Here is a 22,220-nt window from a genome sequence, read left to right on the forward strand (position 1 = left end):
TGCAAGGGAAATGAAGCAGTAGGAGGGGGCAGGGAGCCTCAGACCACCATACAGAGCTGAAAGTATCTGCCAGCCTAGCAGAAGCTCCAGAGCAAAGATGGCACATTAGAGGGGCCATGTGTGCCTGAAAATGGCGAGGTCCTTCTACCACCACCTTGCTCCGTCACTGGCTGGGCATCACGATGAGAAGAGAGCGACTGTAGTTGGAGAGCTGAAGGCAGTTACAGCCTCGGGCTGCCAGCTGGCCCTACTCCTTGCAGCTAGGTAGCAAATTCTTTCTTGAAGAGCGATGTGAGCTGCACATCACTCTGTCAGCCACAATAATCTTCCAATTATTAATTAGAATATTCTCATCATATTAAGAGGCTGAAGTACTAAGAGTAGTGAACCCTATTTCAGGGGCATCCTGTCTGCTGGCATTGTTTCTCATCAATGGGCTGCTGCCGCACATAGACCAAAGCCTCGGTCCATTGAGTGCTTCCTGTCCTTGTTCTGCCTCCTCCTGTGTAGCTCACTCTTCCTGAGGGAATGGCACAGCAAGGACTCAGTGTCCTACTTCCTCGTGCATTCTCTGCCAAGGGTACTGGGCGCCCTGGCTGCATTCTGAGATCATCTTCTGATCCTATTCTGCCACTTGATTTCAGAACATCGTATAGAAGATGCTGAGAAAATTACTCCACAGATTCAGGATAGATCTTATATTGGGCTATACAAATGCTTGACATGCCTGTTCTTCAGACCTTTACTTTTAGTCAGGAAATTCAGCACTGAATCACGCTTTTCAGCTTTCCAAAATACTTACCCTATCTCCTTAAGTTTCTTTTCTTACTGTGCAATAGAGAAAAATGTCTTTTTACTATAAAGAAAATAAAAAATGCAGTGGGATGATGTGTATCTAGATGGTTGGATACTGTCAGTAGGCCACTAGTAGTCTGCAACTTGTTCTGAGGTCAGGTCTATCATCATCACCACTTCTGGATAAAAGTTTTCAGATTTGTAAAATGGATGGACTTTGAAGACACTCAAAAATAAACTCGGTAAGGTTTGGATATGAAACACCATGCCCCAATCTGAGCTACTAAAAACATTCCAAAATGGACAGAATCTTACACAACCACTCAAAGGTTGAAACATCATCTACACTGATGCTTCTTTTTGTACCCAAATATTGCCAGGACCATTTTTTATGCATTAAAGTCTCTGAAGTCAATAAAAATAAAGCCCCACATGACCATCTGTGTCTAAATGCTAAGCCTGTCCCTCAGAAAGTACCAGATGAAGCCTACCTTTACTGAGGCAATTATGGCATTTCTACTGCAGCTGATATTCTAAGCTACACTACTGTGAATGCCACATAAGCTATTGACATCTTGTTTGTAGTTTCACTGGAGAGTAAAATAAAAAAAAAATTTCAAGAAAGCCACACAGTGTGAATAAATATTACTTTTCTGAAAAACACATGAGTCTGTTTAATGCTCAGTGCTCAGCTGCATCTATATGGTAATCCATTATAGCACACTTGAAATCAAAATTAGGTATTACTACTGATCAGCACATCAGGGAATCTGTCATTCTTTTAACTGATTATCCATAGTTCTTTTTTCTTCATAACCTACTGCATGACCAGGAATAATGCGAAATGTAAGCTGGAGTTCATACAGGATGTTATAGTATACTTTAAAACTGCTGATCTTCATTTAATTTGTATGGGAAACATTTTTTCCCCAAATTATTACCAGATGATTGCAACATATCCCAGTAGATTCACACTTGATTTCAATTCCACTTAGAAAGGTAGGGCGGTGAAGAATGAGGACAAGATAACATCCTAACTCACGTGAGGTAATCTACCAAAACAATGACCAACTAAACCTGTTATGTCCAGAAGTAGGGAACACGAGCTGCAACTCTCCCTGAAACTAGCCACATGACACAAGGGTGCAAGGTAAAGGAAGTGTTAACTATGGAAAAAAATAGGGAGTTTTATCTAAAAGAACATAAGTCTTAGTTCCTCGACCTTTTGAGTGATAAATGAGAAGAAAACTTCTGACATCTGGGCAGGTGAGTTTAATGGAAATACCATGGAGGCCCAGGCCACAAGGACAGTCCGGTTTCAGAAGGACCCATGGGAGGGGGAGGAGGAGGCTGGTGGCATGGTCACTTCCAGGTAGACCTACAGAGAGGACAACTTATTCTTCAGCTGTCATGGGGCTAGCCATGCATCTCTTACTGACAATGACTCAGCTTTCTGGTGTAGACAAAATATGTACATTGATCTCTGGGTGTCAACACTTGTTTCAGAACTAAAATTTAAGAGAAATGAGCTAAAATAAGGAACTGCATAATGTTAAATATAAGATAGCTACATTGTTAGCTTTCTTTAGCAATCCCTTCTCCTTCTCCTTCTATGGCAATCCCTTCCAGAACAGTACACTATCTACCTAATCACTAGCCATGCTGTTACTGAGCAAGGAAAGCACAGTTCCATCTTGTTACATCCTCTTCAGTCTTTAAAACTGAAGTGAACCATCACCTCTTCAAAAGGGCCCACATTAACCATATCTCTCGCCACACCCCTCACCAGCATGCTTCCCAGTTAGACAAACACAGGACCTACCCCTACCATTCGGTGCTAGATTCCTTGCTAGAAGGGACCCTCTATTAGCCATCTTGTATCCCCAACCTCAAGAACAGCACTTGGCATGTCATGTTTCCTAATAAGCACTGCATGCACAAAGAGAGGGATGAGTGAAAAATTAAAAAAGCGCAAGACAACGGGAATTCTAATTTTAGTTCATGTGTACAGGCAGACACAAGGAAATGTTCTAGTTTAAGGAAGGTGCTCATACTCTAACACAGTAGAAACACAGAACCTCGCAAGTAGGCACTTGATAAAGACAAGAAAGCATGGGGGGAGCTTGGGTGGCTCAGATGATTAAGCATCTGACTTTGGCTCAGGTTATGATCTCGCAGTTGGTGAGTTTGAAGCTCTGTGTCGGGCTCTGCACTGACAGCTCAGAGCCTGCAGCCTGTTTCAGATTCTGTTTCTCCCTCTCTGCCCCTCTCCTGCTCTCTCTCTCTCTCAAAAATAAATAAACATTAAAAAAAAAATGTAAAGGGTGCCTGAGTGGCTCAGTTGGTTGAGCATCTAACTTCCACTCAGGTCATGACCTCACAGTTCATGGGTTCGAGCCCCATGTCAAGTTCTGTGCTGACAGCTCAGAGCCTGAAGCCTGCTTCGGATTCTGTGTTTCCCTCTCTCTCTGCCCCTCCCCTGATGATGCTCTGTCCGTCTCTCTTTCTCAAAAATAAATAAACGTTAAAATTTTTTTTAATTAAGAAAAAAATATAACAAAGCATGGAATTGTGTTTCCAAGCATTATAGGAAACCTTAATGCTTGATTAGGTCATCACTTGAGAGGCAATACTTTTCTCAGCTAAAGAGAAAATGAATAAAAATATTTCAAAAGAGAGACTAAAATACAAGACAAAGACCCCTGAAGGAAATATGGGATGTAATAAAAAGGGAGGGACATCTAATTTCTCTCTCCTGTATTTTAGAATTCAACCAATATTAAAATGTTGAAAACCGCATTAAGCAATTAAAACCCAGAAACGGTAAAGGAGCTTATCTAACAAGCAAAACACTTAGAGGAACTGCTGCTTAAAGCACAGATGAACCTGCACGGAATCATGTGGGATGGAGGTGGTGCCCCTCCTGTGAGGGCAGAACACACCAGAATATGCAACGAAGGAGGAGACCATCCTACAGAAATATGGAAACTCCTCCTTCTGAAAGCAATTTTCTGAAACAGGGTAATTTTTTTTAGAATTTCTGAGTCATGTTCTTAAAAGATCCAAGAGGACCCTGAATTTTTTTAAGACCTAGGAAAATAAAGAAAACGATGACACACAAATAAGTAACATTCTGAAATGAGGAAATATTACATGAAGATGAAAATACGGAAAGCATGAATCTAGAGTCTGCCACAGAGACCCCCACTGCAACCCCGTGTATCACAAGGCCTCCCAGGAACTAAATAGGTTGAACAGAGAGAAACAGCTAGACAGAGCACATTTAAAGTTGTAAATTCAATATATAACTAAAATTCCTACACAAATCCAAAAAATCAGAATATCCACAGAGGAACAAAAGTCGGGCTAATCTCAGTCTTTTTCTCTGCAACATTAACTCCAGAAGACAGGGCAGTCCATGGCTCATTGTAGGCCAAAGCAAGTAGAATGCACCCCAGAATATACACCCATATGGAGAACAGAAGCCCCAAAGTAGACCAGGTGCCATGGTAAAGATAGTTAGAGTAAACAAACTATAGCTATTTTAAAAAGCAAACAAATCCAGAGTTTTGAGGAAAAAAGAGTACAATTTGGAAAGTATATATACAGCTATATATGTTTGAAGCTAGAAGAAAAAATATTATAGAGCTGGAAGTACACCAGCTGCATATCCCCCTTCAACATACTAAGAAAATTCACATTCTAGAAAATTCACATTCCAGCAAATACAGAGATTAAACAATCCAAAAACAAAGATGCAGGGGTATAAACACTGTGACAGTGAGCTATATTTATATAATTGGAGTTAATATGGTTATGAAAAGTAGAGTAAATCCTCAAAATGATTAACATAAGAGAAATAACATTCTAAAAATATTATATATAAAAAAAATCTGGATACAAAATACTTAAAATAGCTGATAAGTGAGAAGTACAAAAGATATATGTGGTTAAAGTAAAAGCAGGGGGCTATCATCAAATACTGTTTTTTTATTAGTATGAATAATTACAAGAAAGATAGTTTTAATACTATTTTATTAATTTAAGGATAATTATTGGAATGACAGAAAATAGAAAGTATATTTTATAATCACAAAGTATATTCCATGAAGTGAAAGTGACCTCTTTCCCAAAAAACAAAAGTAGAAGAAAAACCAAAAATGCTCATTATCACACACACAAAAATATCATAAATACAAACAGGTTAAATTCCTCTACCAAAGACCAAGTCAATCAGAACTGGCTTTCAAACACAGAAAGATTAAGAATAAAATACAAAAAACAACATATCAGGCATGCATAGGTACAAACACACAGCAAAGCAGTATCAATATCAAGTGAAAAGGCTTTAAGGGGGACAAGGGGAATCATTTCAAATAGATTAAAAGTGTAATTCACAATTTAAGGATAATATGAACCTTTATGCAACCAATAACATAGCATGAAAATAAAACAAATGCAGAAACTGAGATATTTAATACACTTATAATAGGAGATTTTAATGCACTCTATCTTTGTAAGATATAACAGGCAATACAGTGCAATACAACATCTTTGAATATAGTTAAGAGTTGTTTCATAGATAGATGCAGAGAGGCAAGTCTGTAGAATCACTTCATAGATTCTAACATTCATGAAAATTTACTAAAAGTTATTTTTCTAAGCCATGTGAATAAAACCATCAAAGTAGGAGTTGCACAAGTCACAAGCAAACTCAATGCATTGCAAGCCCACCTTTGAGAGTTTAAACTTAAAAAAAAATTGCAAGTACTTGAGGGATTTTAAAACATTCTTTTGGCAACACTCAGGTTAAAAAAAAACCCATATAATTATAGACTCAAGATTATCAACAACGTGAATGCTGTAGAACAAAAACTGGTCAAAGCTGAAAGAGGCAAATCTGTATAGGTATGCCTACAAAAAAAAAAAAACACTTCTAAATTTTAAACTCAAAAGGTTGAAAAAAGGTGATTTTAGGAAGAAATCAATTTTTTTTAAAGTAAGTTTTGTAAGAACGAAAACATCTCCAAGCACTGCAAATCAGTGCAGGTAATTAAAACAAATACCTTCTAAATCAAACATTTATTTGACTCATTAGTAAGTATTCTTAAGTGCCCTTTTTGTGCCAGGTACCATGTGAGGGATCAGAAATAAAGCGATATAGGAAACTGTTCCTGCTCAAAAAGTGACAGCCCTAAAGGGTAAAGGCAAGAACATCAGGGATGTCAGTACGTGCACAAGGGAGTGAGTACAGACAGGGCACACTTCCAAAGGGAGATCACCCTTGAACTGAATCCTGAAGGATACACAGGAGTACGCCAGGCAGTGGAGGGCATTTTTAGGCAGACTAAGCAACAGCAGGAAAAAACAAAAACAAAAACAAAAACAAAAAAACAAAAGCAAACCCTGCTGCTTTGTTGCCAGTGGGAACAAAAGTAAGGCGAGTAACAAGGAATGGAGAGAGGTAGAGGCCAGATCAGGAAGGGCCTTGAACATCAGGGGAGTTCAAACTTCATCTTAAAGGCCAAGGGAACCAGAATTACATTACACAAACAACATTCCAGGTGTGAGAGGGAGACACAAGGGGCAGAGATCATAGACCAAAAGACTAGTTAGTTAACCAGGATACTCAAGTAGGAGGGAAGATTGAAACTCTGAACAAAGGCTGCAGTAGTTATAGGAAAAAGAGGGTATGCAAGAGCACCAGCATGAGATGTACAGAACCATGGAGTAAAGAAAAGTATGACTGATATTGATCAAAATAGACAGATACCAATAGGAAAGCATTTTCATCGGGTACTGAAAATGCAAATTCAAAAACTTAGAAGTGTAGGCACTTGATAGATTGTTAAGAGGTTATTTTTTTTTTTACTTTGTTTAAGATCATGCAAAGGTCTAATATCTTTTTAAAGAAAACCAAATTGCACTAGACTCTTTGCTTTTAATGAGAGAATATCCAGAGACCTTCACAAATACCCAAATTAGTACCATACAGCAGCACTGGGTGGCTCAGTCAGTTAAGCATCTGACTTTGGATGTCGGCTCAGGTCATAATCTCACAGTTTGTGAGTTTGAGCCCCATGTCAAGCTCCATGCTGATGGCGCAGAGCTGGCTTGAGATTCTCTCTCTCTCTGCCCCAACCCTGATTATATGCTCTCTCTCGAAAGAAAAAAAAAAAAAAAAGTAGCATATAATTCTACCCACAATATATAGTTTTGCTCTGAGTGAAGCACTCACTAAAACAGATTCTAAAGGAGTCTTCTTTCCGCACAGCTGGTTGGCTGTGTCATATTTTCATAAGATGAAAAAAAAAAATCACTTCCAAAGAGTTTAGAGGTAAGTTATGAGTAGAGAATTAACAAAGCCTCAGTGAGATGCCACCTTGTGGTTTCTGCCATCCCCAAAACTTAAAGAATTTTAAAAGCTTGTCTCAACACAATTAGAAAGTGTCGCAGACCTGCAGTCGGCTCAGGACTGGCCACTCCAACAAGTTCACTCAGTGAATGCCCAAGAACAGCTGGTGCATGGCCCACTTCCAGGCAGATTCCCCTTTCAACCTGTCCAGTGTCACAAGCACATCAAACACTAGGTGTCACTCTACAATAGCTGCCACACCACATATCCAAACAAAACAAGACAGAAAATTCACAGCATGTGTTTGTACAACTCTCTCCTAAATTTATAAAAAAGAAACCAACTCATTCAAATTATGTTAACACATTAATTCCAATCAATCTAAAGGGAGAGAAAAAGCTCTTTATATATCTTCTGCTGTTCTAACAATAAGTACAACACGCTGGAGTTCTATTGTGAATTTTCCATATATTTAGCCCTGATGCTGTTTCTACTATCTGCCCTTAAAGGGTTCTTGGAAGCATTTGCGAGTGCTGCCTTCCAGGGGACCTGTTTCTGAGGGTATCAGTTACCAATGAGTCCAGCAGCACACTATGTGAGAGAGGCCAGGAAACTCAGGGCATCTGGATTGCAACAGATAATCACCAGAATATAATTTCAGACTTCCACAAACATGTCTCCAGTTTCCCTTCCCCAAGGTGAATTGAGTAATTCAGTATATCCTGTTGGGTCAATCCCAAGTTTCTCACCTGTAAGTCTCAAGGCGTAAGGAAAACTGTAGTCTTAAATATTAAATTTAGAAGTTAAAACATCCACTGAAAATGGCTTTCAACTTAGACACTTGCAGTCCAATTCAAATCATTACCATGCTGTAATAAAATAATCAAATTTTAACCTCAAGAATCTCCACAAGGGACTTTATATGTATGTTTATATTTTGTTTGCATCTTCCCATTTGCAGAGATCATAAACATCTCATGATTCAAAGCAGACACCAGTATAACCAGAGGCTATAGGAATGAAAGGCCTGGGCTGTATGTTAATTATTATTCCCCCAGTATCCATTATAGGGCACAGAGCTGAGGAGTGATTTCTGAGCTAATGCATCACTACCAGCAACACGTGAGACAAATGAGAAAAGGCATAACTGGCCATCCAGGCCTCTTCTGTAATGTGATCCCTGCAGGGGGGCCTCAAGGAATATTGTGAAGCAGATCACACTATGCTGTAACAATACTGCTATCATCCGGAGCTGTTCCCAAACAAGGGCTCAACATTAATAAAAACAAGTATGACTAACGTTAACAAGCCGGAACAATTACATACCTACATGTATTATCATTTAAAATATATATAACACATTAAAATATACCCCTGATGTCATAAAAGTGACATGACATTCTGGTCAGGATAACCACTGGTGCTGATTTTGTTTGTCAGCTGGAATGCAGGTAGCTTTGGGGTGGGAGATGGGTGTCTCTATCCGCTCAGTTCTTTTTAAAATGTTCTCCAGGAAACATGAACTTATACTGAATTTGTTTGTTTGTTTGTTTGTTTGTTTGTTTTTCCAGTTCCAATCAGTCATTTAGAATTATGGCAGTGACCCAGGAGCTGCATTCAAAGTTGGCATCATTCTTTTAAAAGAAAAAAAAAATCCATGGAAGCATCCAAATATTTGAAATCCTCAATAAGAACTTAAATTCAAAGGATTTAAGAAGAATCTGTCTTTCTTGCTCATTTTATTTCTTCTTGTCCCTCCTCCACTCAATATCAGTAAAGTAGTCCTTGTGGAAAAAATAAAAAGCAATAACCTGAGAGGTTTATGGAAGGAAGTCCTTCACCTCAACATGAGAAGGAGGGAGTAGCATTGAAGTATGCTTGCACACTGGACAATCTGAAATAAGTAATGATGAATCAAGCAAAGGAAAGCAGGGAATGGGGAAACTGGTTAGTTGCAAAACTACAGTTGTGCTGTCTTGCTCTGTGTTGTTTGCTCGTAAGAAATGGCATTAGCCATTGTATAAAGAAAGCAAAAGGATTGTGATGGAATCCTGCTGGATACCGGCCCTGGATGTGTTGGTCTATGACTTGGCCCAAGCTTTTCCACTGTACCTCTGCAGGAGCTTCTGATTCGTTTTCATCAGCAAAGAGTTATAAAAGATATACAGTTCCACAAAAGAAAGGACCAAGAAGGTGGGGGAAGGAAAGTGAGGTGGGAGGGAGGGGAGAAATGGAAACAAACATCTCAGAACTGTTTGTAATCCCATTGTATTCATAATTCTAGTTTTTTTTCAGGAAATTCTTCTCCATTATTTTTTTTAATGTTTATTTATTTCTGAGACAGAGAGAGAGACAGAGCATGAGTGGGGGAGGGGCAGAGAGAGAGGGACACAGAATCCGAAGCAGGCTCCAGGCTCTGAGCTGTCAGCACAGAGCCCGACATGAGGCTCAAACTCACAGACCGCGAGATCATGACCTGAGCCGAAGTCGGAAGCTCACCCGACTGAGTCACCCAGGTGCCCCTCTTCTCCATTATTAATATCTGAGGTAGAGAGATGCTATTAACGTGTGAAAAGTTACAATTTCCATATGTATTGGATATAAAATGAAAGCTCCAATTACTGATGGCAAATACAAAGTAACTATACAGAGGGGAAAACCAGCCACTCATTTCACCTTCTTTTACACGACTCTGGGCACCACAATGGATCTAGTTGTGTTATTATCATCAGAAAAGCTAGTAAAATCCTTTCTCCCTATTTTGAGGAAAAGAATTAGAGGCTAAACCCACTATCTATATAAGCTCAGTTGGAACAATAAAGAACACCCAGTGTTGAATTCCATTAAAGTAAGACAGCTTCCACCACAGCCCTGGATTTACCACCGGTCAGTTATGACTCCCAAACATAACTATAGCCAGCATGACTCTACAATCACGTCCTGCCTCCAATCCAGCATTACCTCCACACAGGAAGGGAAGGGAGATGGTAGGTAGGAAGTCTACAGTAAATTTCAAACAAGCCAACTTCATCTTCAATAGCAAAGAAAAAACAAACACTAGTGACCATAGTTATATTCCTGTTCCTCTGACCGCCCTTGAAGAAGCCCACAGATCATCTACATTCTCTGGGTAGCTCATCTGCTATTGTTTGCCTCTAGTGCCCATGCCTCTCCAACCTGAATCTCCCCCACCAAAGGAAGGGAGAAGGCGAAACAGCATACATACCCTGAACTGACACCATAAGTGTTTTTTTGATACTGTGGGGAGAGAAGTGGGTGCAGGGAAGGCAGGGGGTGTGATGGGGAGATAAAGTAGTACTTAATTTGGCCATTATTTGAAGTCTTATTTTCAGCTAAAAACAAACATAAAAAGAGTAGAATGAATCTGTGTGTGGCTTTTCAATTTTGTGTTTGCATAAGACCACTCTGGAGCCATGCTTCTCCAACTGGAGGAGGAAAAGGCATAATCTCCCCCGGCACTTTGGTAACTCTGCCTGAGAAGCCCAGGGAAACCATTTCAGTAAAACCCTAAACCTTAAGTTAAGTCCCCTGCAACACAATGTGCAACATGCTGAGGATTTAACCAAGCATTTAACAAAAAGATGTAAGTCTTTCAAATGAGGTACCAAAGCTCTGTGGGAAGACTATTGAGCTTCTCTGTCCAATCAGTAGCCACTAGCCACAGGTGGCTATTCTAAAATTTAAATCAAATGAAATTATTTATAATTAAAATTTCAGTCACAGCGTCCACATTTGAAGCACTAACCAGCCCATGTAGCTCATGGTTACCTAACTGGGTAGTACAGATACAGAATCTTTCCATGATCACAGAAAGTTCTCTTGAATAGAGTTGCCCTAGAGAAAAAGCAACTGAGGTGTTTAGATCTGCAAAGGCTAGTCAGAGTCAAGTCAATTTAATATTTAAAACTAAATGAAAGCGTGAAATTAAATTTCATGCTAAAAGACTTACCCGTGAACTTCCTGATCTGTAGTGTCATGGGTTGTTAGGGCTGGAAGAGACAGACCCCAGAGCTATCCAGTACCTCTCCTTCACATCACATACAAGAAAGCCCAGGTAAGGAAAGGGCGAGTACCCAACTCAAAGCCACACAGCTTGTTAGCGTCAAGGCCTGATCTAAAGAGACCTTCTTCCTATTTCTTTTATCCAGAGAGAGATTTAGGTGAGGAAGGAAAATGTTTTTAACATAAAAATCACAAATAACCCCATGGGAAATAAGATGCGACTTCAAGAAGCTTTAATCCAACACTAAATATAAACAGGTGCAAATCGGGGCGGGGGGTGCATAGGAGGGAGAATACAAAGGATTGTATGGAATGGTTGCTGGCCTCAGGAACTTTATAGTCTCATTAGGAAGCTAAGACACAGCCACCACCTTCAGGGAAAACTAAGAACACCTGGCTATAATGAAATGGTAACTAGCCGGAGCATATTTATACAAGTTCACAGAAAAAAAAACGGGCACCTCTAGCTGGAGTTGCCAGAAGAAATCAGTGGGTCTGAACGGAGCCTGAAAGTATGGGCCAGATGACAAGGAGAGCAAAGGGCAGTCCCTGAAAGCAGAATTGCATAAACCAGGAGGCCAGAAGTAAAATTACGCAAAAAGAGGTAAAGCAGCAGTAAGCAAAGCAGTATGTGTGTGAGAGAGCACCTTCGCAGAACAACACCCCCAATGACCGGTGAAAGAAAGCCACACAGGGACCCTGGAGAGGCTCGAAATGTTAGCCCAGCTCACACCACACTTTACAGGTTATAAAGAAACTGTTCAGGTCTCTAGGAAGAAAAAAACAGGACTTACTTAATCTGGTGGGGTAATTTGGATAAACCTAAAAATAAGGAATCTAGAAGTCAAATGTTCTGTACATCTGTGATTGCTAACTCTGTAATTACTTGAAAGATAGGTAAATGAGCAGCATTCTGAGGCCAGAACATTTATAAGCTTTGAAATTAAATGCCTTCTGTCAATGTATATTTTAATTGGGGTGTGGGTATGGGGGTGAGGAAATACCTTGCTATCAAATTCTAGAATTTTCTTAACCATATATAAGTAACTCCAAACTACTGCATTTCTGTACTAATGGCATACAATATGGCAGACAACTCAAAACAACATCTCTGTATTAACTCTATTTTCTTATTTTCTGTATTCTTGATGCTCTGACATCTGGGGCTTGCCCGCATGCCTCTGACAGGCAAACCAACAAATCCCAAATCCACTCCCGCAACCACCTCCTCTTATGGGCTCTCACACTTGGGACACTATCCTCCTCTTAAAATCACCAGGGGATTAGGTACTGGACACCTAGGGACCACCTCTACAGCCCAGAGCCTGCCAAAATTATCCAAACTATCCAATCCTAAACTTGTTTAGCTTGCTTACCTTGCCTTACCCATTCCTTCCTTCCCACAATAAAGGCTCCCCACCTCAGATCCCCCCTCTGCCTGCTCTCTGGATGCTCTCTGTGGCTTCTCTTCATAGTCCTGCCAACATGCGATGACTCCTGTTTCTGTTGTACTCCTGTGAGTACAATAAAAATTTCTTCCTTCATGGCAATCATTTTCATGTCTGTGTGTCTGTCTTACCATACCTGATTAAAACAAATTCCATGTACCATTAAAACAGCCTCTCAACTACTGAATCCAAAAGGTTCTCAAAGTCAGGTGAATTATTTGGCCTTGAAGCCCATTTATCATGTACCTTACATTTCTATCCCAGCCCTCCTTTTCCCCTATGCAAGTAGCTACCTCAAGGGCTACCACCAAAGTATCACTTCTACAAGGGGCCATTCAGAATTTTCTGTGACTCAGAAAGTCATTACTGGAGCTCTGGCATAAATCCATTGTTACCAGTGGACGCTTCAGTTAGTATGAAATGTAACATATGCTCAATGAGGCAAGGGGTTCTGTCTAACTTACCCACTGCCACATCTCCAGCACCTAGCAATGTGCCTGACACATAGCTGGTATCCAATAAATGTGCGTAATAAATGAACTATACGAGAATAGATACATACTGGTATACATGGCCTGTAAGATACAGCTTCAGAAGCAGGAGAATATTGAAATTCTTACATGGAAGGTGCCATGGCACCTTAAGAAAATGGGTTCTACAGTCAGACCAGAGGTTAAATCTCTATGTGCCATTTGATAGATGTGCAATCTTGGCCAAGTCACCCAACATAATAAAGGCCCCATTCTTCCACTGACAAAAACTGGGAAGACAGAACCCACTTCAACAGGAAGGAATGACACAGGATGGCCATGTAAAACACTTATATTCTCATCAAGATGGCAATGTAAATTCATTTGATGGGGTCCCACACTATCATCCCCACTCCCATTTGAAACACATGACAATGATCGATGAAATATATTTTTTTAAAAAAAGAGTAAAATTAACAAGTGAATCTCAGTAAAAAAAAAAAAAAAAAAAAAAAAAAAAACAGACAGACATCCCCATGAACCAGCAACCACAGAAACTCTAAGCGATGCACAGATTTGTAGCCACAGGCAAAGGTGTCTGGAGGTCAACTTCAAACAGTACAAGTCCTCCCACTGGAGATAAAGGCAGATGGAAAGGTGTGCTTGCTGCCTGAAACCACGACTTCAACTGAGCTAGCAGACTTGATTGCACACCACTTGCTTCATCAGAGTGCTGTAATGTCTCCAGTAGCTCATTACATGCAAACACTACTGCTTCCTTTCCAAAGGTTCCCTTCCAGATTGCCCCTGACTTACAGAGGCAGGCAGCAGGTCTCCCTGCATACTCTCCTTCTGAGCCTTCTGAACTCTCTCTCACCTCTGTGCTTTCTTCCAATCCACTTCGTATTTATAGACTGTCTTTACACAATATCCCTTCTGTGATTTAACATGTCTTAATAATTCCACCTTTTTTAAAGGAAGCCTTTCCCAATTATTTACACCTTGATATGTATTTACCTCCAAATCCTTGTAAACCATCTCTTTATATGGCACTAACTTGTAGAAAGTAGCAGTGAAGTTACTTAATTCTCAGAATGAACCATACAAATTACAACCTACCTTCTATAGCCAGAGACAGAAAGAGAACATAAACAAAAGTAATGCAGTTCATTATTCATTCATATTTACTATGCAAAATGAAAGTTTTATGGGGCTTTGAATAATATATATTTGTTCTATTATATAGGCAACTAATCCTCTGTAGACGGTAATGTATCTGTAATAACACCCTCCCTAATCTAGAATTTTTGGACACAAGAAGGTATTAAAACCTCCTCTGTGGGAGGTATAGGACTACGGTCCCCGATGGGCTTTCTCACTGCAGGACAACTAGATTTGCAATCAGTGGCAGCAAATGTAATTCTCAAAACACATCTGGGCTTTAGAGGACACTGGGAACCTAACAAAAGACTTAAAAAATGGAAGAAAAAGACTTAAAAAAAGGAAAGAAGGAAGGTGAGAGAAGAAAAGTCAGTCAAAACCTGATCTGTAAGCCACAAGCTCAAGAGAAACAATTTGAGATACTGGAGAACTAATGCCAATTCTACTACAGGATCTCTGGATCCCTGTGCCTTCCAGACTCCAGTTCCCACCACACCTTAAGTTTGAGGAAATGAATTTGAGATTCCATTTATAAACCAGGATCCTCAAATGGAGCCAAAGTGGTCCCAACCAAAAACACTCCCAGCCTCCTGGCAAAAGAAAAATAAACCTTCCAGAAAAACACAGGCTTGAAACAGATTAAATTGTTCAATTAAATCTGATTTCAAAATCCTACCACAATAGTATGCAAGAAAAGAAGCCATGTTGAGAGATAGCAGATTTAGACAACTGAAGACTTTAAATATTGGAATAATCAGATACAGAATATGAAATGTTACATTGTTAAATGTTCAAGAAAACAAAAGAGGTCTCGAAAGGAACAAGTATCAAAAGTCTATCAAAAGCAACCAGCCACACATGAGCACCAAACTTAAGTTAAAAACTTAAGTTAAAAATTGTGATTTAAAACACAATAGAATGGTTCAGCAGATGAGACCAAGAAACTGCCTGGAATGCAGCACAAGGAGGCTGGGAAAGAGGGTGAAAGCATGCTGGAGACGCATGGAGGAGAGAGCAAGAGTTTTAAATAAGAATCCTGGGAAGTACACCAGGAGGACAGAAAAGAGTCAACATTTGATCAGAGACAGCAGCTATTTTACAGAAATGATACACGATCTGAATCCGGAAATAGAGGAAACACACAGACACCAAGCAAGACAAGAGATCTTCCAGTAGACATTCTGTGGCGAAGCTGCAGGACACCAAAGAGTAAGAAAAAGACTTTAAGAGAAGCCAGAGAGAAAAGGCATTTAAAGCAACAAGTAGACAGGGAACAGAGTTTAAGGCTGCTGCAATGGTAACCAGAAGCTAACAAAATGGTATCTGTAAAGGGTGACACAAGTACTTTTATCTGTCGCTACTGCTAATACTGTGTCTAAAATACCTAACAACCGAAGACAATGAAGATCAATACAGAGTAGATAAAATTGAAAGAATTATGACCCTCAAAAGAAGGGTCACACTAATAAATTTTAAAACTCTGGTGATCAGAAATTCTTAGAATTCCTCAAATTCTTTTTTTAAAGCTTACTTAGTTATTTTGAGAGAGAGAGAGTGCAAGCAGGGGAGGGGCAGAGAGACAGGGAAAAAGAGAATCCGAAGCAGGCTCAGGATGCCAGCACAGAGCCTGATGTGGGGTTTGAACCTATGAACCATGAGATCATGACCTGAGCCCAAGTCAGATGCTTAACTGACTGAGCCACTGAGGCGACCCTAGAATTTCTCAAATTCTTAAAAAAATATATATAATTTGCCAAACCTGAATCAAGAAAAAATAGAAAACCTGAAAAATCCTAAAATGATTAAAGAAACTGAACGAGTGGTTAAAATCTTCCCACTAAAAACAAAACAAAAAAGCACCAGTTTCAGATGGTTGTTACAGGAAAGACTAAAAAACATTCCAGGAGCACATCATTCCAATCTTATGCAAACTATTTTATATAACAGAAAAAGAAATACTTGACACCAGGTTCTATAGGATCATTCAAAAACAATGTGAGGAAAAGGAAATTTAGGCCAACCTCAAGTTTTGAACATAGATCCAAAAATGGCAACAAAGTATGAGCCTCCCCCAAATTCAGAACTGCAATTTACTACATTAATATTCATGAAGGATCATCACATGGTTATCTCAGTGAATGCAGAAAAAAAAAAATAGAAGTGAACTTAATCTGATAAAGAGTTATCTACCAAAACTTTAAAGAAAACATTGTCCTGAATAATGAAACATTAATAAAACTCTCTTTGAATCAGAAGCAGGATGACCATCTTTATCATGTCTATTTACCAAAGGACTGGAGGGCTGGGTTGGCACCGTAAGACAAGAAAACAGACTAACTGGCAAGCTTGTCATTATTCACAACCAGACAGTCCACCAAGAAAACAACAAAAAAAAAAAATCTGTAAACAAAATGTTGAAATTAAATAAATCATGCATGTTCACTTAATCCAGCAGTGGGAATGGAATGAACTTGAACAAAGTTCAAAAACATGGATAAATCTCAGAAATAATGCTGAGTGTAAAAGGCAAGCCACAGATGATTATGTCCCATGTGAGACCATTTTTATTACACTCAAAACCAAACAAAACACAATGCATTGTTTAGGGATACAAATACTTGTGGTAAAACCATTTTCAAAAAAGAAAGGGAAAAGCATAATGCAAGGGAGCGGCTGCCTCCAGAGCAGAGAAAGAACAAGATCAAGGAGAAGCACCCAAGTACCTTCTACTTCTTAAAATCTTGGAGGGGGAGGGAGTCAAGAGAATGAGCTTTATCACCATGCTTCAAAACTTGCATTTATGTTATAGATGCTTTAGTAAATATATCAAATGCTACATGTATAAGATAATTAACGGAATAGTTCAAACAAATGATGGTCAGTAAATACATATTTAAGTGACATACTTAATCGAAGCTCCTGTTAAAAAAACTCCTCTGCACAGGTTTCATTCACAGGAGGGTTACCACAGAAAATACATAAAATGCAGTTATTATTACTCTGGGGAAGGAGTACAGCCCTTAAAGGAGAGAATGAGGAACCACAGTTACTGACTGCCAGTCACAAGCCAAATACTGGGTGGGAGAGGTTTTCAGATCTGTTTTATTTCATAAATCCACAAACCCAAAAAGTCCATGGAGGCCTTCTCCCCTGGCCTCCCCCTCCAGCCAGCTCTGCAACAAATATGTCCTTTAGAGTCATAAAGTTGACCTCACACCAAGCTAAGCACATGTTTCTGAAAGTTAATTGTTGGTTATCTAGAAATTATTCATGATTTGAAGAGACATGTGCTTAGGTTACATGTGCTTACAATTTTTTTCTAGTATAGGTCCCAAGTTATCAGTAACCTAGCCACTTGTCTAATACATGTAGACAAGAATGACTTTAAGCTTAATAGGTCAAGAACTACACCCAAATATTGTTTCAACTTTTAAAAGAATATATGATCCAGGGTGCCTGGGTGGCTCAGTTTGTTAAATATCCAACCATGATTTCAGCCCAGGTCATGGTTTGTGAGATCAAGCCCCACGTCCAGCTCTGTGCTTGACAGCACAGAACCTACTTGGGATTCTCTCTCCCTCTCTCTGCCCCTCCTCAGCTGGTGTGCACTCTCTCTCTCTCCCAAAAATAAACAAACTTAAAAAAAAAAAAAAGAATATATGATCAACACACATTGACACACAGACACATACAAACATTGCAATCTCACTAGTGGTCAGAAAAATATATTAAAAAGAATAAGTTTTTGCATGTCAGTTTGCGTATATTTAAAAAAAACTATCACCAGTGTTGGCTGGGGAAACACACACATGACTTCAACATAAGTTTACATATAACTTTACATGACTTTTTGAAAAGCAATTTGACAATATCAGTATTTGAAATGTGTATACATTTCTATCTAATAATTTCACATCTAGGTAACCATATAGGAAAAATTCTCTCACGTTTCCAAAAAAAAAAATTCTTTACAGCAATGTTTGTAAAAGAGGAAGGAAAGAAATACATGCCCATCACTTTTTTATGTCTTCAAATGAAATTAAGATCTACAATATCATATTTTCAGCAAAAATCTTAAAAGCTAAATGAATTAACAAAAACTTACTTCAAAAAGAAAGAGGATGGAGTCCAGCTCCTCCCTTTGTGACTTATTATTCCCTGGAATACATAAAAAAATTAGTTATCATGACAATGTATAAATTTTAGGATATTAAAAATTATGTTACCTTAAAAACATTTAAACTTCAACATACATTCATTTATTCAAAAACTACAAGGAGGCAGTGTGGAACCCACGTCAGGCATGTAGACAGACACCAAGCCAGACCACCCGAGCCCACATCTAGCAGAGTTTCTCCTCGCTAACTGTTTAAACACAGCTTCCATATTTTCTAGGTCACTATCAACCCATGGAAGGCAATTTATTCATTTCTCAATTAGTTACTTCTGAGTTCAAGTTATGATGGACTACACAGCAAAAGCAAAGAAAGAATTCTCATTTTTTTTATATGAAGGGGCATAGAGAAGTCATAACTATAAAAAGTCATGTATCTCTTTAGGCAATTGCACACTGTCCTCTTGATAATAACTAAATAATAAAAACTAAAAACCTATAGCAGCAGTTTCCATTTATTGCCCAGTCTGTAAGTAGTGAGCCCTGTGCTAAGTGTTTGGCATTCAGCATCTAACTTGGAAAACTGTTTCTGTAAAGGGCTGATAGTAAATATTTTAGGCTTTGCAACCTGTCTTGCAAGCATTCAACTCTGCCATGATGGGGCAAAAAGAGCCATGGATAACACATGAATGAACTGGGTATGGCTGTGTCCAAAAAATTATTTATAAAAACAGGCACTGAGCTGTAAGTTGTGGACCCCTGAGGTAACTGAATCCCCACAGCTCTGTGAAGTAAGATACTATTCATTCATTGAACAAATACTAAAGAATGGCTCTATGTCATTCTAAGGATTCTTCCAGGACCTGAGGATGCAGGTGAACAGAACACGACAATCCTTGCCCTGAGGAAGCTTACATTCTGACAGGAGGAGGCATCCAACAAATCCAAAAAAATAAGAGGGAAGGCAGATGGGAATGTCAAAAGACATGGTATGCAATTTTGACTAGGGAAGTCAGGGAACATGGTGCTGATAAGATGACATCTGAGCAAAGATCTGAAAGAAGAAAGGGAAAAAGCCACATGGAAATCTGGAGGTAAGCAAACAAGCCATATGGAAATTTGGGAGAAATGTGTTCCAGGCAGAGGGACTGGACAGTGCAAAGTCCTTATGTCTGAACAAGTATGGCATGGTCAGGAAACAGTAAGAAGGCCCTTATGTCTGGAGTGAAGGGGGAGAACTGCATCAGGTGAGGTTAGAAAGCAGTGGGATAAAGGCAGGCAGGTAGGGTCTGAGGCCATCGTAATGACTTCCAGAATTGAGAAGCCATTTAAGGGTTCAGAGTGCTGAGTCATGATCTGACCCATTTTTAAAGCGTCATTCCAGCTGCTCTTCCCAAGAGACTCTCAAGGGGGTGCAGGGCGCAAAGGTGGAAAGGGAAAGACCATTTCTGGGGCACGCAATAATCCAGGTGAGCATAATGGGAACACTGGCATTACCAGCCCAGGCAGTGAGAAAAAGCCAATGATTCTGGATGTGTTTTGAAGGTAGAGCCAATAAACTCAGGTTTTGGCCTGAATAACTGGAAGGCTGGTTATCACAAGATGATTTCATCATTTATAGCAAACATCTTCCTTCATTCTGTTGTTTTGGTATACTTTCTTCCTAGTACTCCAATCAAAACACAGATTGTATTAACAGCAAGAAACTGCAAAATCTCACCCTATTTTTATTGGTTCTTTACTATGATTCTTTGTAGTAGACTGCAAGAATGAAGTTTTTCCTCTCCTATCAAGAGATACCTATTTCTCTATATGTTGCATCTGAGATGCCACATAGCTTGCTCTGGCCAATGTGACATTAGCAACTGGGAGGTAGCAAGTACAACCTTAAAAAGCCTTTTGCACTTGCTGAGCTTACAATCCTAAGGCCAGCATGTAAAGAGCTCAAGATAGCCTGCTAACATGGAGGAGAACTAAGACGCCCTGGTCAATAGCTTGCCAACTACAAGACATGTAAATGAGGCCATCCACTACTAGCTGATGTTAAGAGGCATGAGCCAGCCTAAACGTGAAGAACTGCTCAACAAACACAGAAAATTATAAGCTAAATGAGTCATTTTAAAGCACTTAGTCTTGGGATGGTTTATAATGTAATTTGTTATGCAGCACAAACTAACTGATACAGTCTTGAGCAATGAGATTTTTCTAAAAGGACAAAGAAAGCAAAAGGGGGAAAAGGAGGCACAGAGGAGCCTTTAAAATGGGGCTTGGGGTGCCTGGGTGGCTCAGTCGTCTGACTTCAGCTCAGGGAATGATCTCACGGTTTGTGAGTTCTAGCCCTGCATCGGGCTCTGTGCTAACAGCTCGGAGCCTGGAGCCTGCTTCAGATTCTGTGTCTCCCTCTCTTTCTGCCCCTCCCCCACTTGTGCTCTGTCTCTTGCTCGCTCTCTCAAAAATAGACATTAAAAAAATAAAGTGGGGCTTTTTGGTTGTAGTGCTTTTTTTAAGGTAAGAGATTTTAATATTTTTCTTTGGTGTTTTTTTTTAATTTTTTTTAACTTTTATTTATTTTTGAGACAGAGAGAGACAGAGCATGAACTGGGGAGGAGCAGAGAGAGAGGGAGACACAGAATCTGAAACAGGCTCCAGGCTCTGAGCTGTCAGCACAGAGCCCGACGCGGGGCTCGAACTCACGGACCGTGAGATCATGACCTGAGCCAAAGTCAGATGCCCAACCGACCAAGCCACCCAGGCGCCCCTCTTTGGTGTTTTGATTACCCATAATATCACACTTTTCTCCTCCACACAACTGCAAAAAAAAGTTAAGTAGAGCAAAACTGGGAAAACAAGTTAAAAATCAAATCGTTTCATATTTGAAATATCTACCAATTTGGAAAAAAATTAAGCTCAAGATTTATATCAATTTGTAAATCACAGGGGAAAAAACTGAGCAATTCATTGAAAAACAAAATACAAAACTACCTGTTGGCATCCTTGGACACATGCCCATATTTGATTTGTTGACCTTCCAGAACCTGGAGCATTCTGTAAAACTCCGAGGCATCTGCTATATGTCAGAGACAACCACAGTGCATTGTCCCACATTCCTTCCCCTCTGTGCCTAACATCTGCCTCAGGTTTTACAGAAGCAGTCAGGGCATCTATACACTCCTCTCTGCGTCCTCTTCTGTATACCTGACCCTGTCTCAACACACGTCCCCCAATACCCTGTCATCAGTTATCTCCCTCTTGTCAGCCTGCAAACAGGCAAGTGCATCCTTCAAAACCCTACCATGACCAAGCTACTCCTTGAGATACGATCCTGTCTTCATCATCAAACAGATGAAGTAAACCCTTCTAAAAGGGTATTCTTGTGCATAGCCTTCACTATCTCACCCTGTTACTCCATTTCTCCCCATCTGGCTTCTGATCCCACTACTCACCTAGACCTTTCTTTCAGCACTCAGGGACAACCTCCTCGATGCATTGCCACTTCCTAGTCCTACTGCTCAACTTTTTGCATCGTCAGACATTGCTGACATTTCATTCCCTGAAATTCTCTTTTCTCTGCGCTTCCGTGACAAAACACTTTCCTGGCACCCAACCCCCTTCCCAGCCCACAAACTACTTTATCTTTCCTCTTTATCTGCTCAATGAAAGAATGGATTACCCCAAATCCCTGATTGTCACTTTCTCTGCAAAGAATTTCTTCCTTGGCAACAGCATGATTGTCCCCTCTTCTCCTAAGCTCCAGTCCCTATATTTTTACTGTCCAGCCAGAACCAACACCTGGGTGTCCCACAGGCACCTCAACTGAGACTTCCCAAAGCTACACTCATCCTCCTCCTTCCCAA

The 22,220-nt window shown here is 39.8% G+C and overlaps 1 protein-coding gene across 7 annotated transcripts in view; it reads right to left on the reverse strand.

Annotated features, from left to right (window-relative positions):
• Positions 1-22,220, reverse strand: part of RALGAPA2 (Ral GTPase activating protein catalytic subunit alpha 2) — a 312,686-nt gene that overhangs the window by 259,742 nt on the left and 30,724 nt on the right. For 6 of the 7 annotated variants that reach the window (XM_027069474.2, XM_053200306.1, XM_027069476.2 and 3 more), the window contains exon 3: positions 18,358-18,410. In XM_027069474.2, the coding sequence (XP_026925275.1) occupies positions 18,358-18,410 (53 nt within the window). Of the gene's footprint in view, positions 1-8,522; positions 9,588-18,357; positions 18,411-22,220 lie in introns of those variants that run through there. The other variant, XM_053200308.1, reaches the window with a different exon arrangement.

The sequence above is a fragment of the Acinonyx jubatus genome, chromosome A3, assembly GCF_027475565.1.
Source record: "Acinonyx jubatus isolate Ajub_Pintada_27869175 chromosome A3, VMU_Ajub_asm_v1.0, whole genome shotgun sequence".
NCBI classification, from domain to species: domain Eukaryota; kingdom Metazoa; phylum Chordata; class Mammalia; order Carnivora; family Felidae; genus Acinonyx; species Acinonyx jubatus.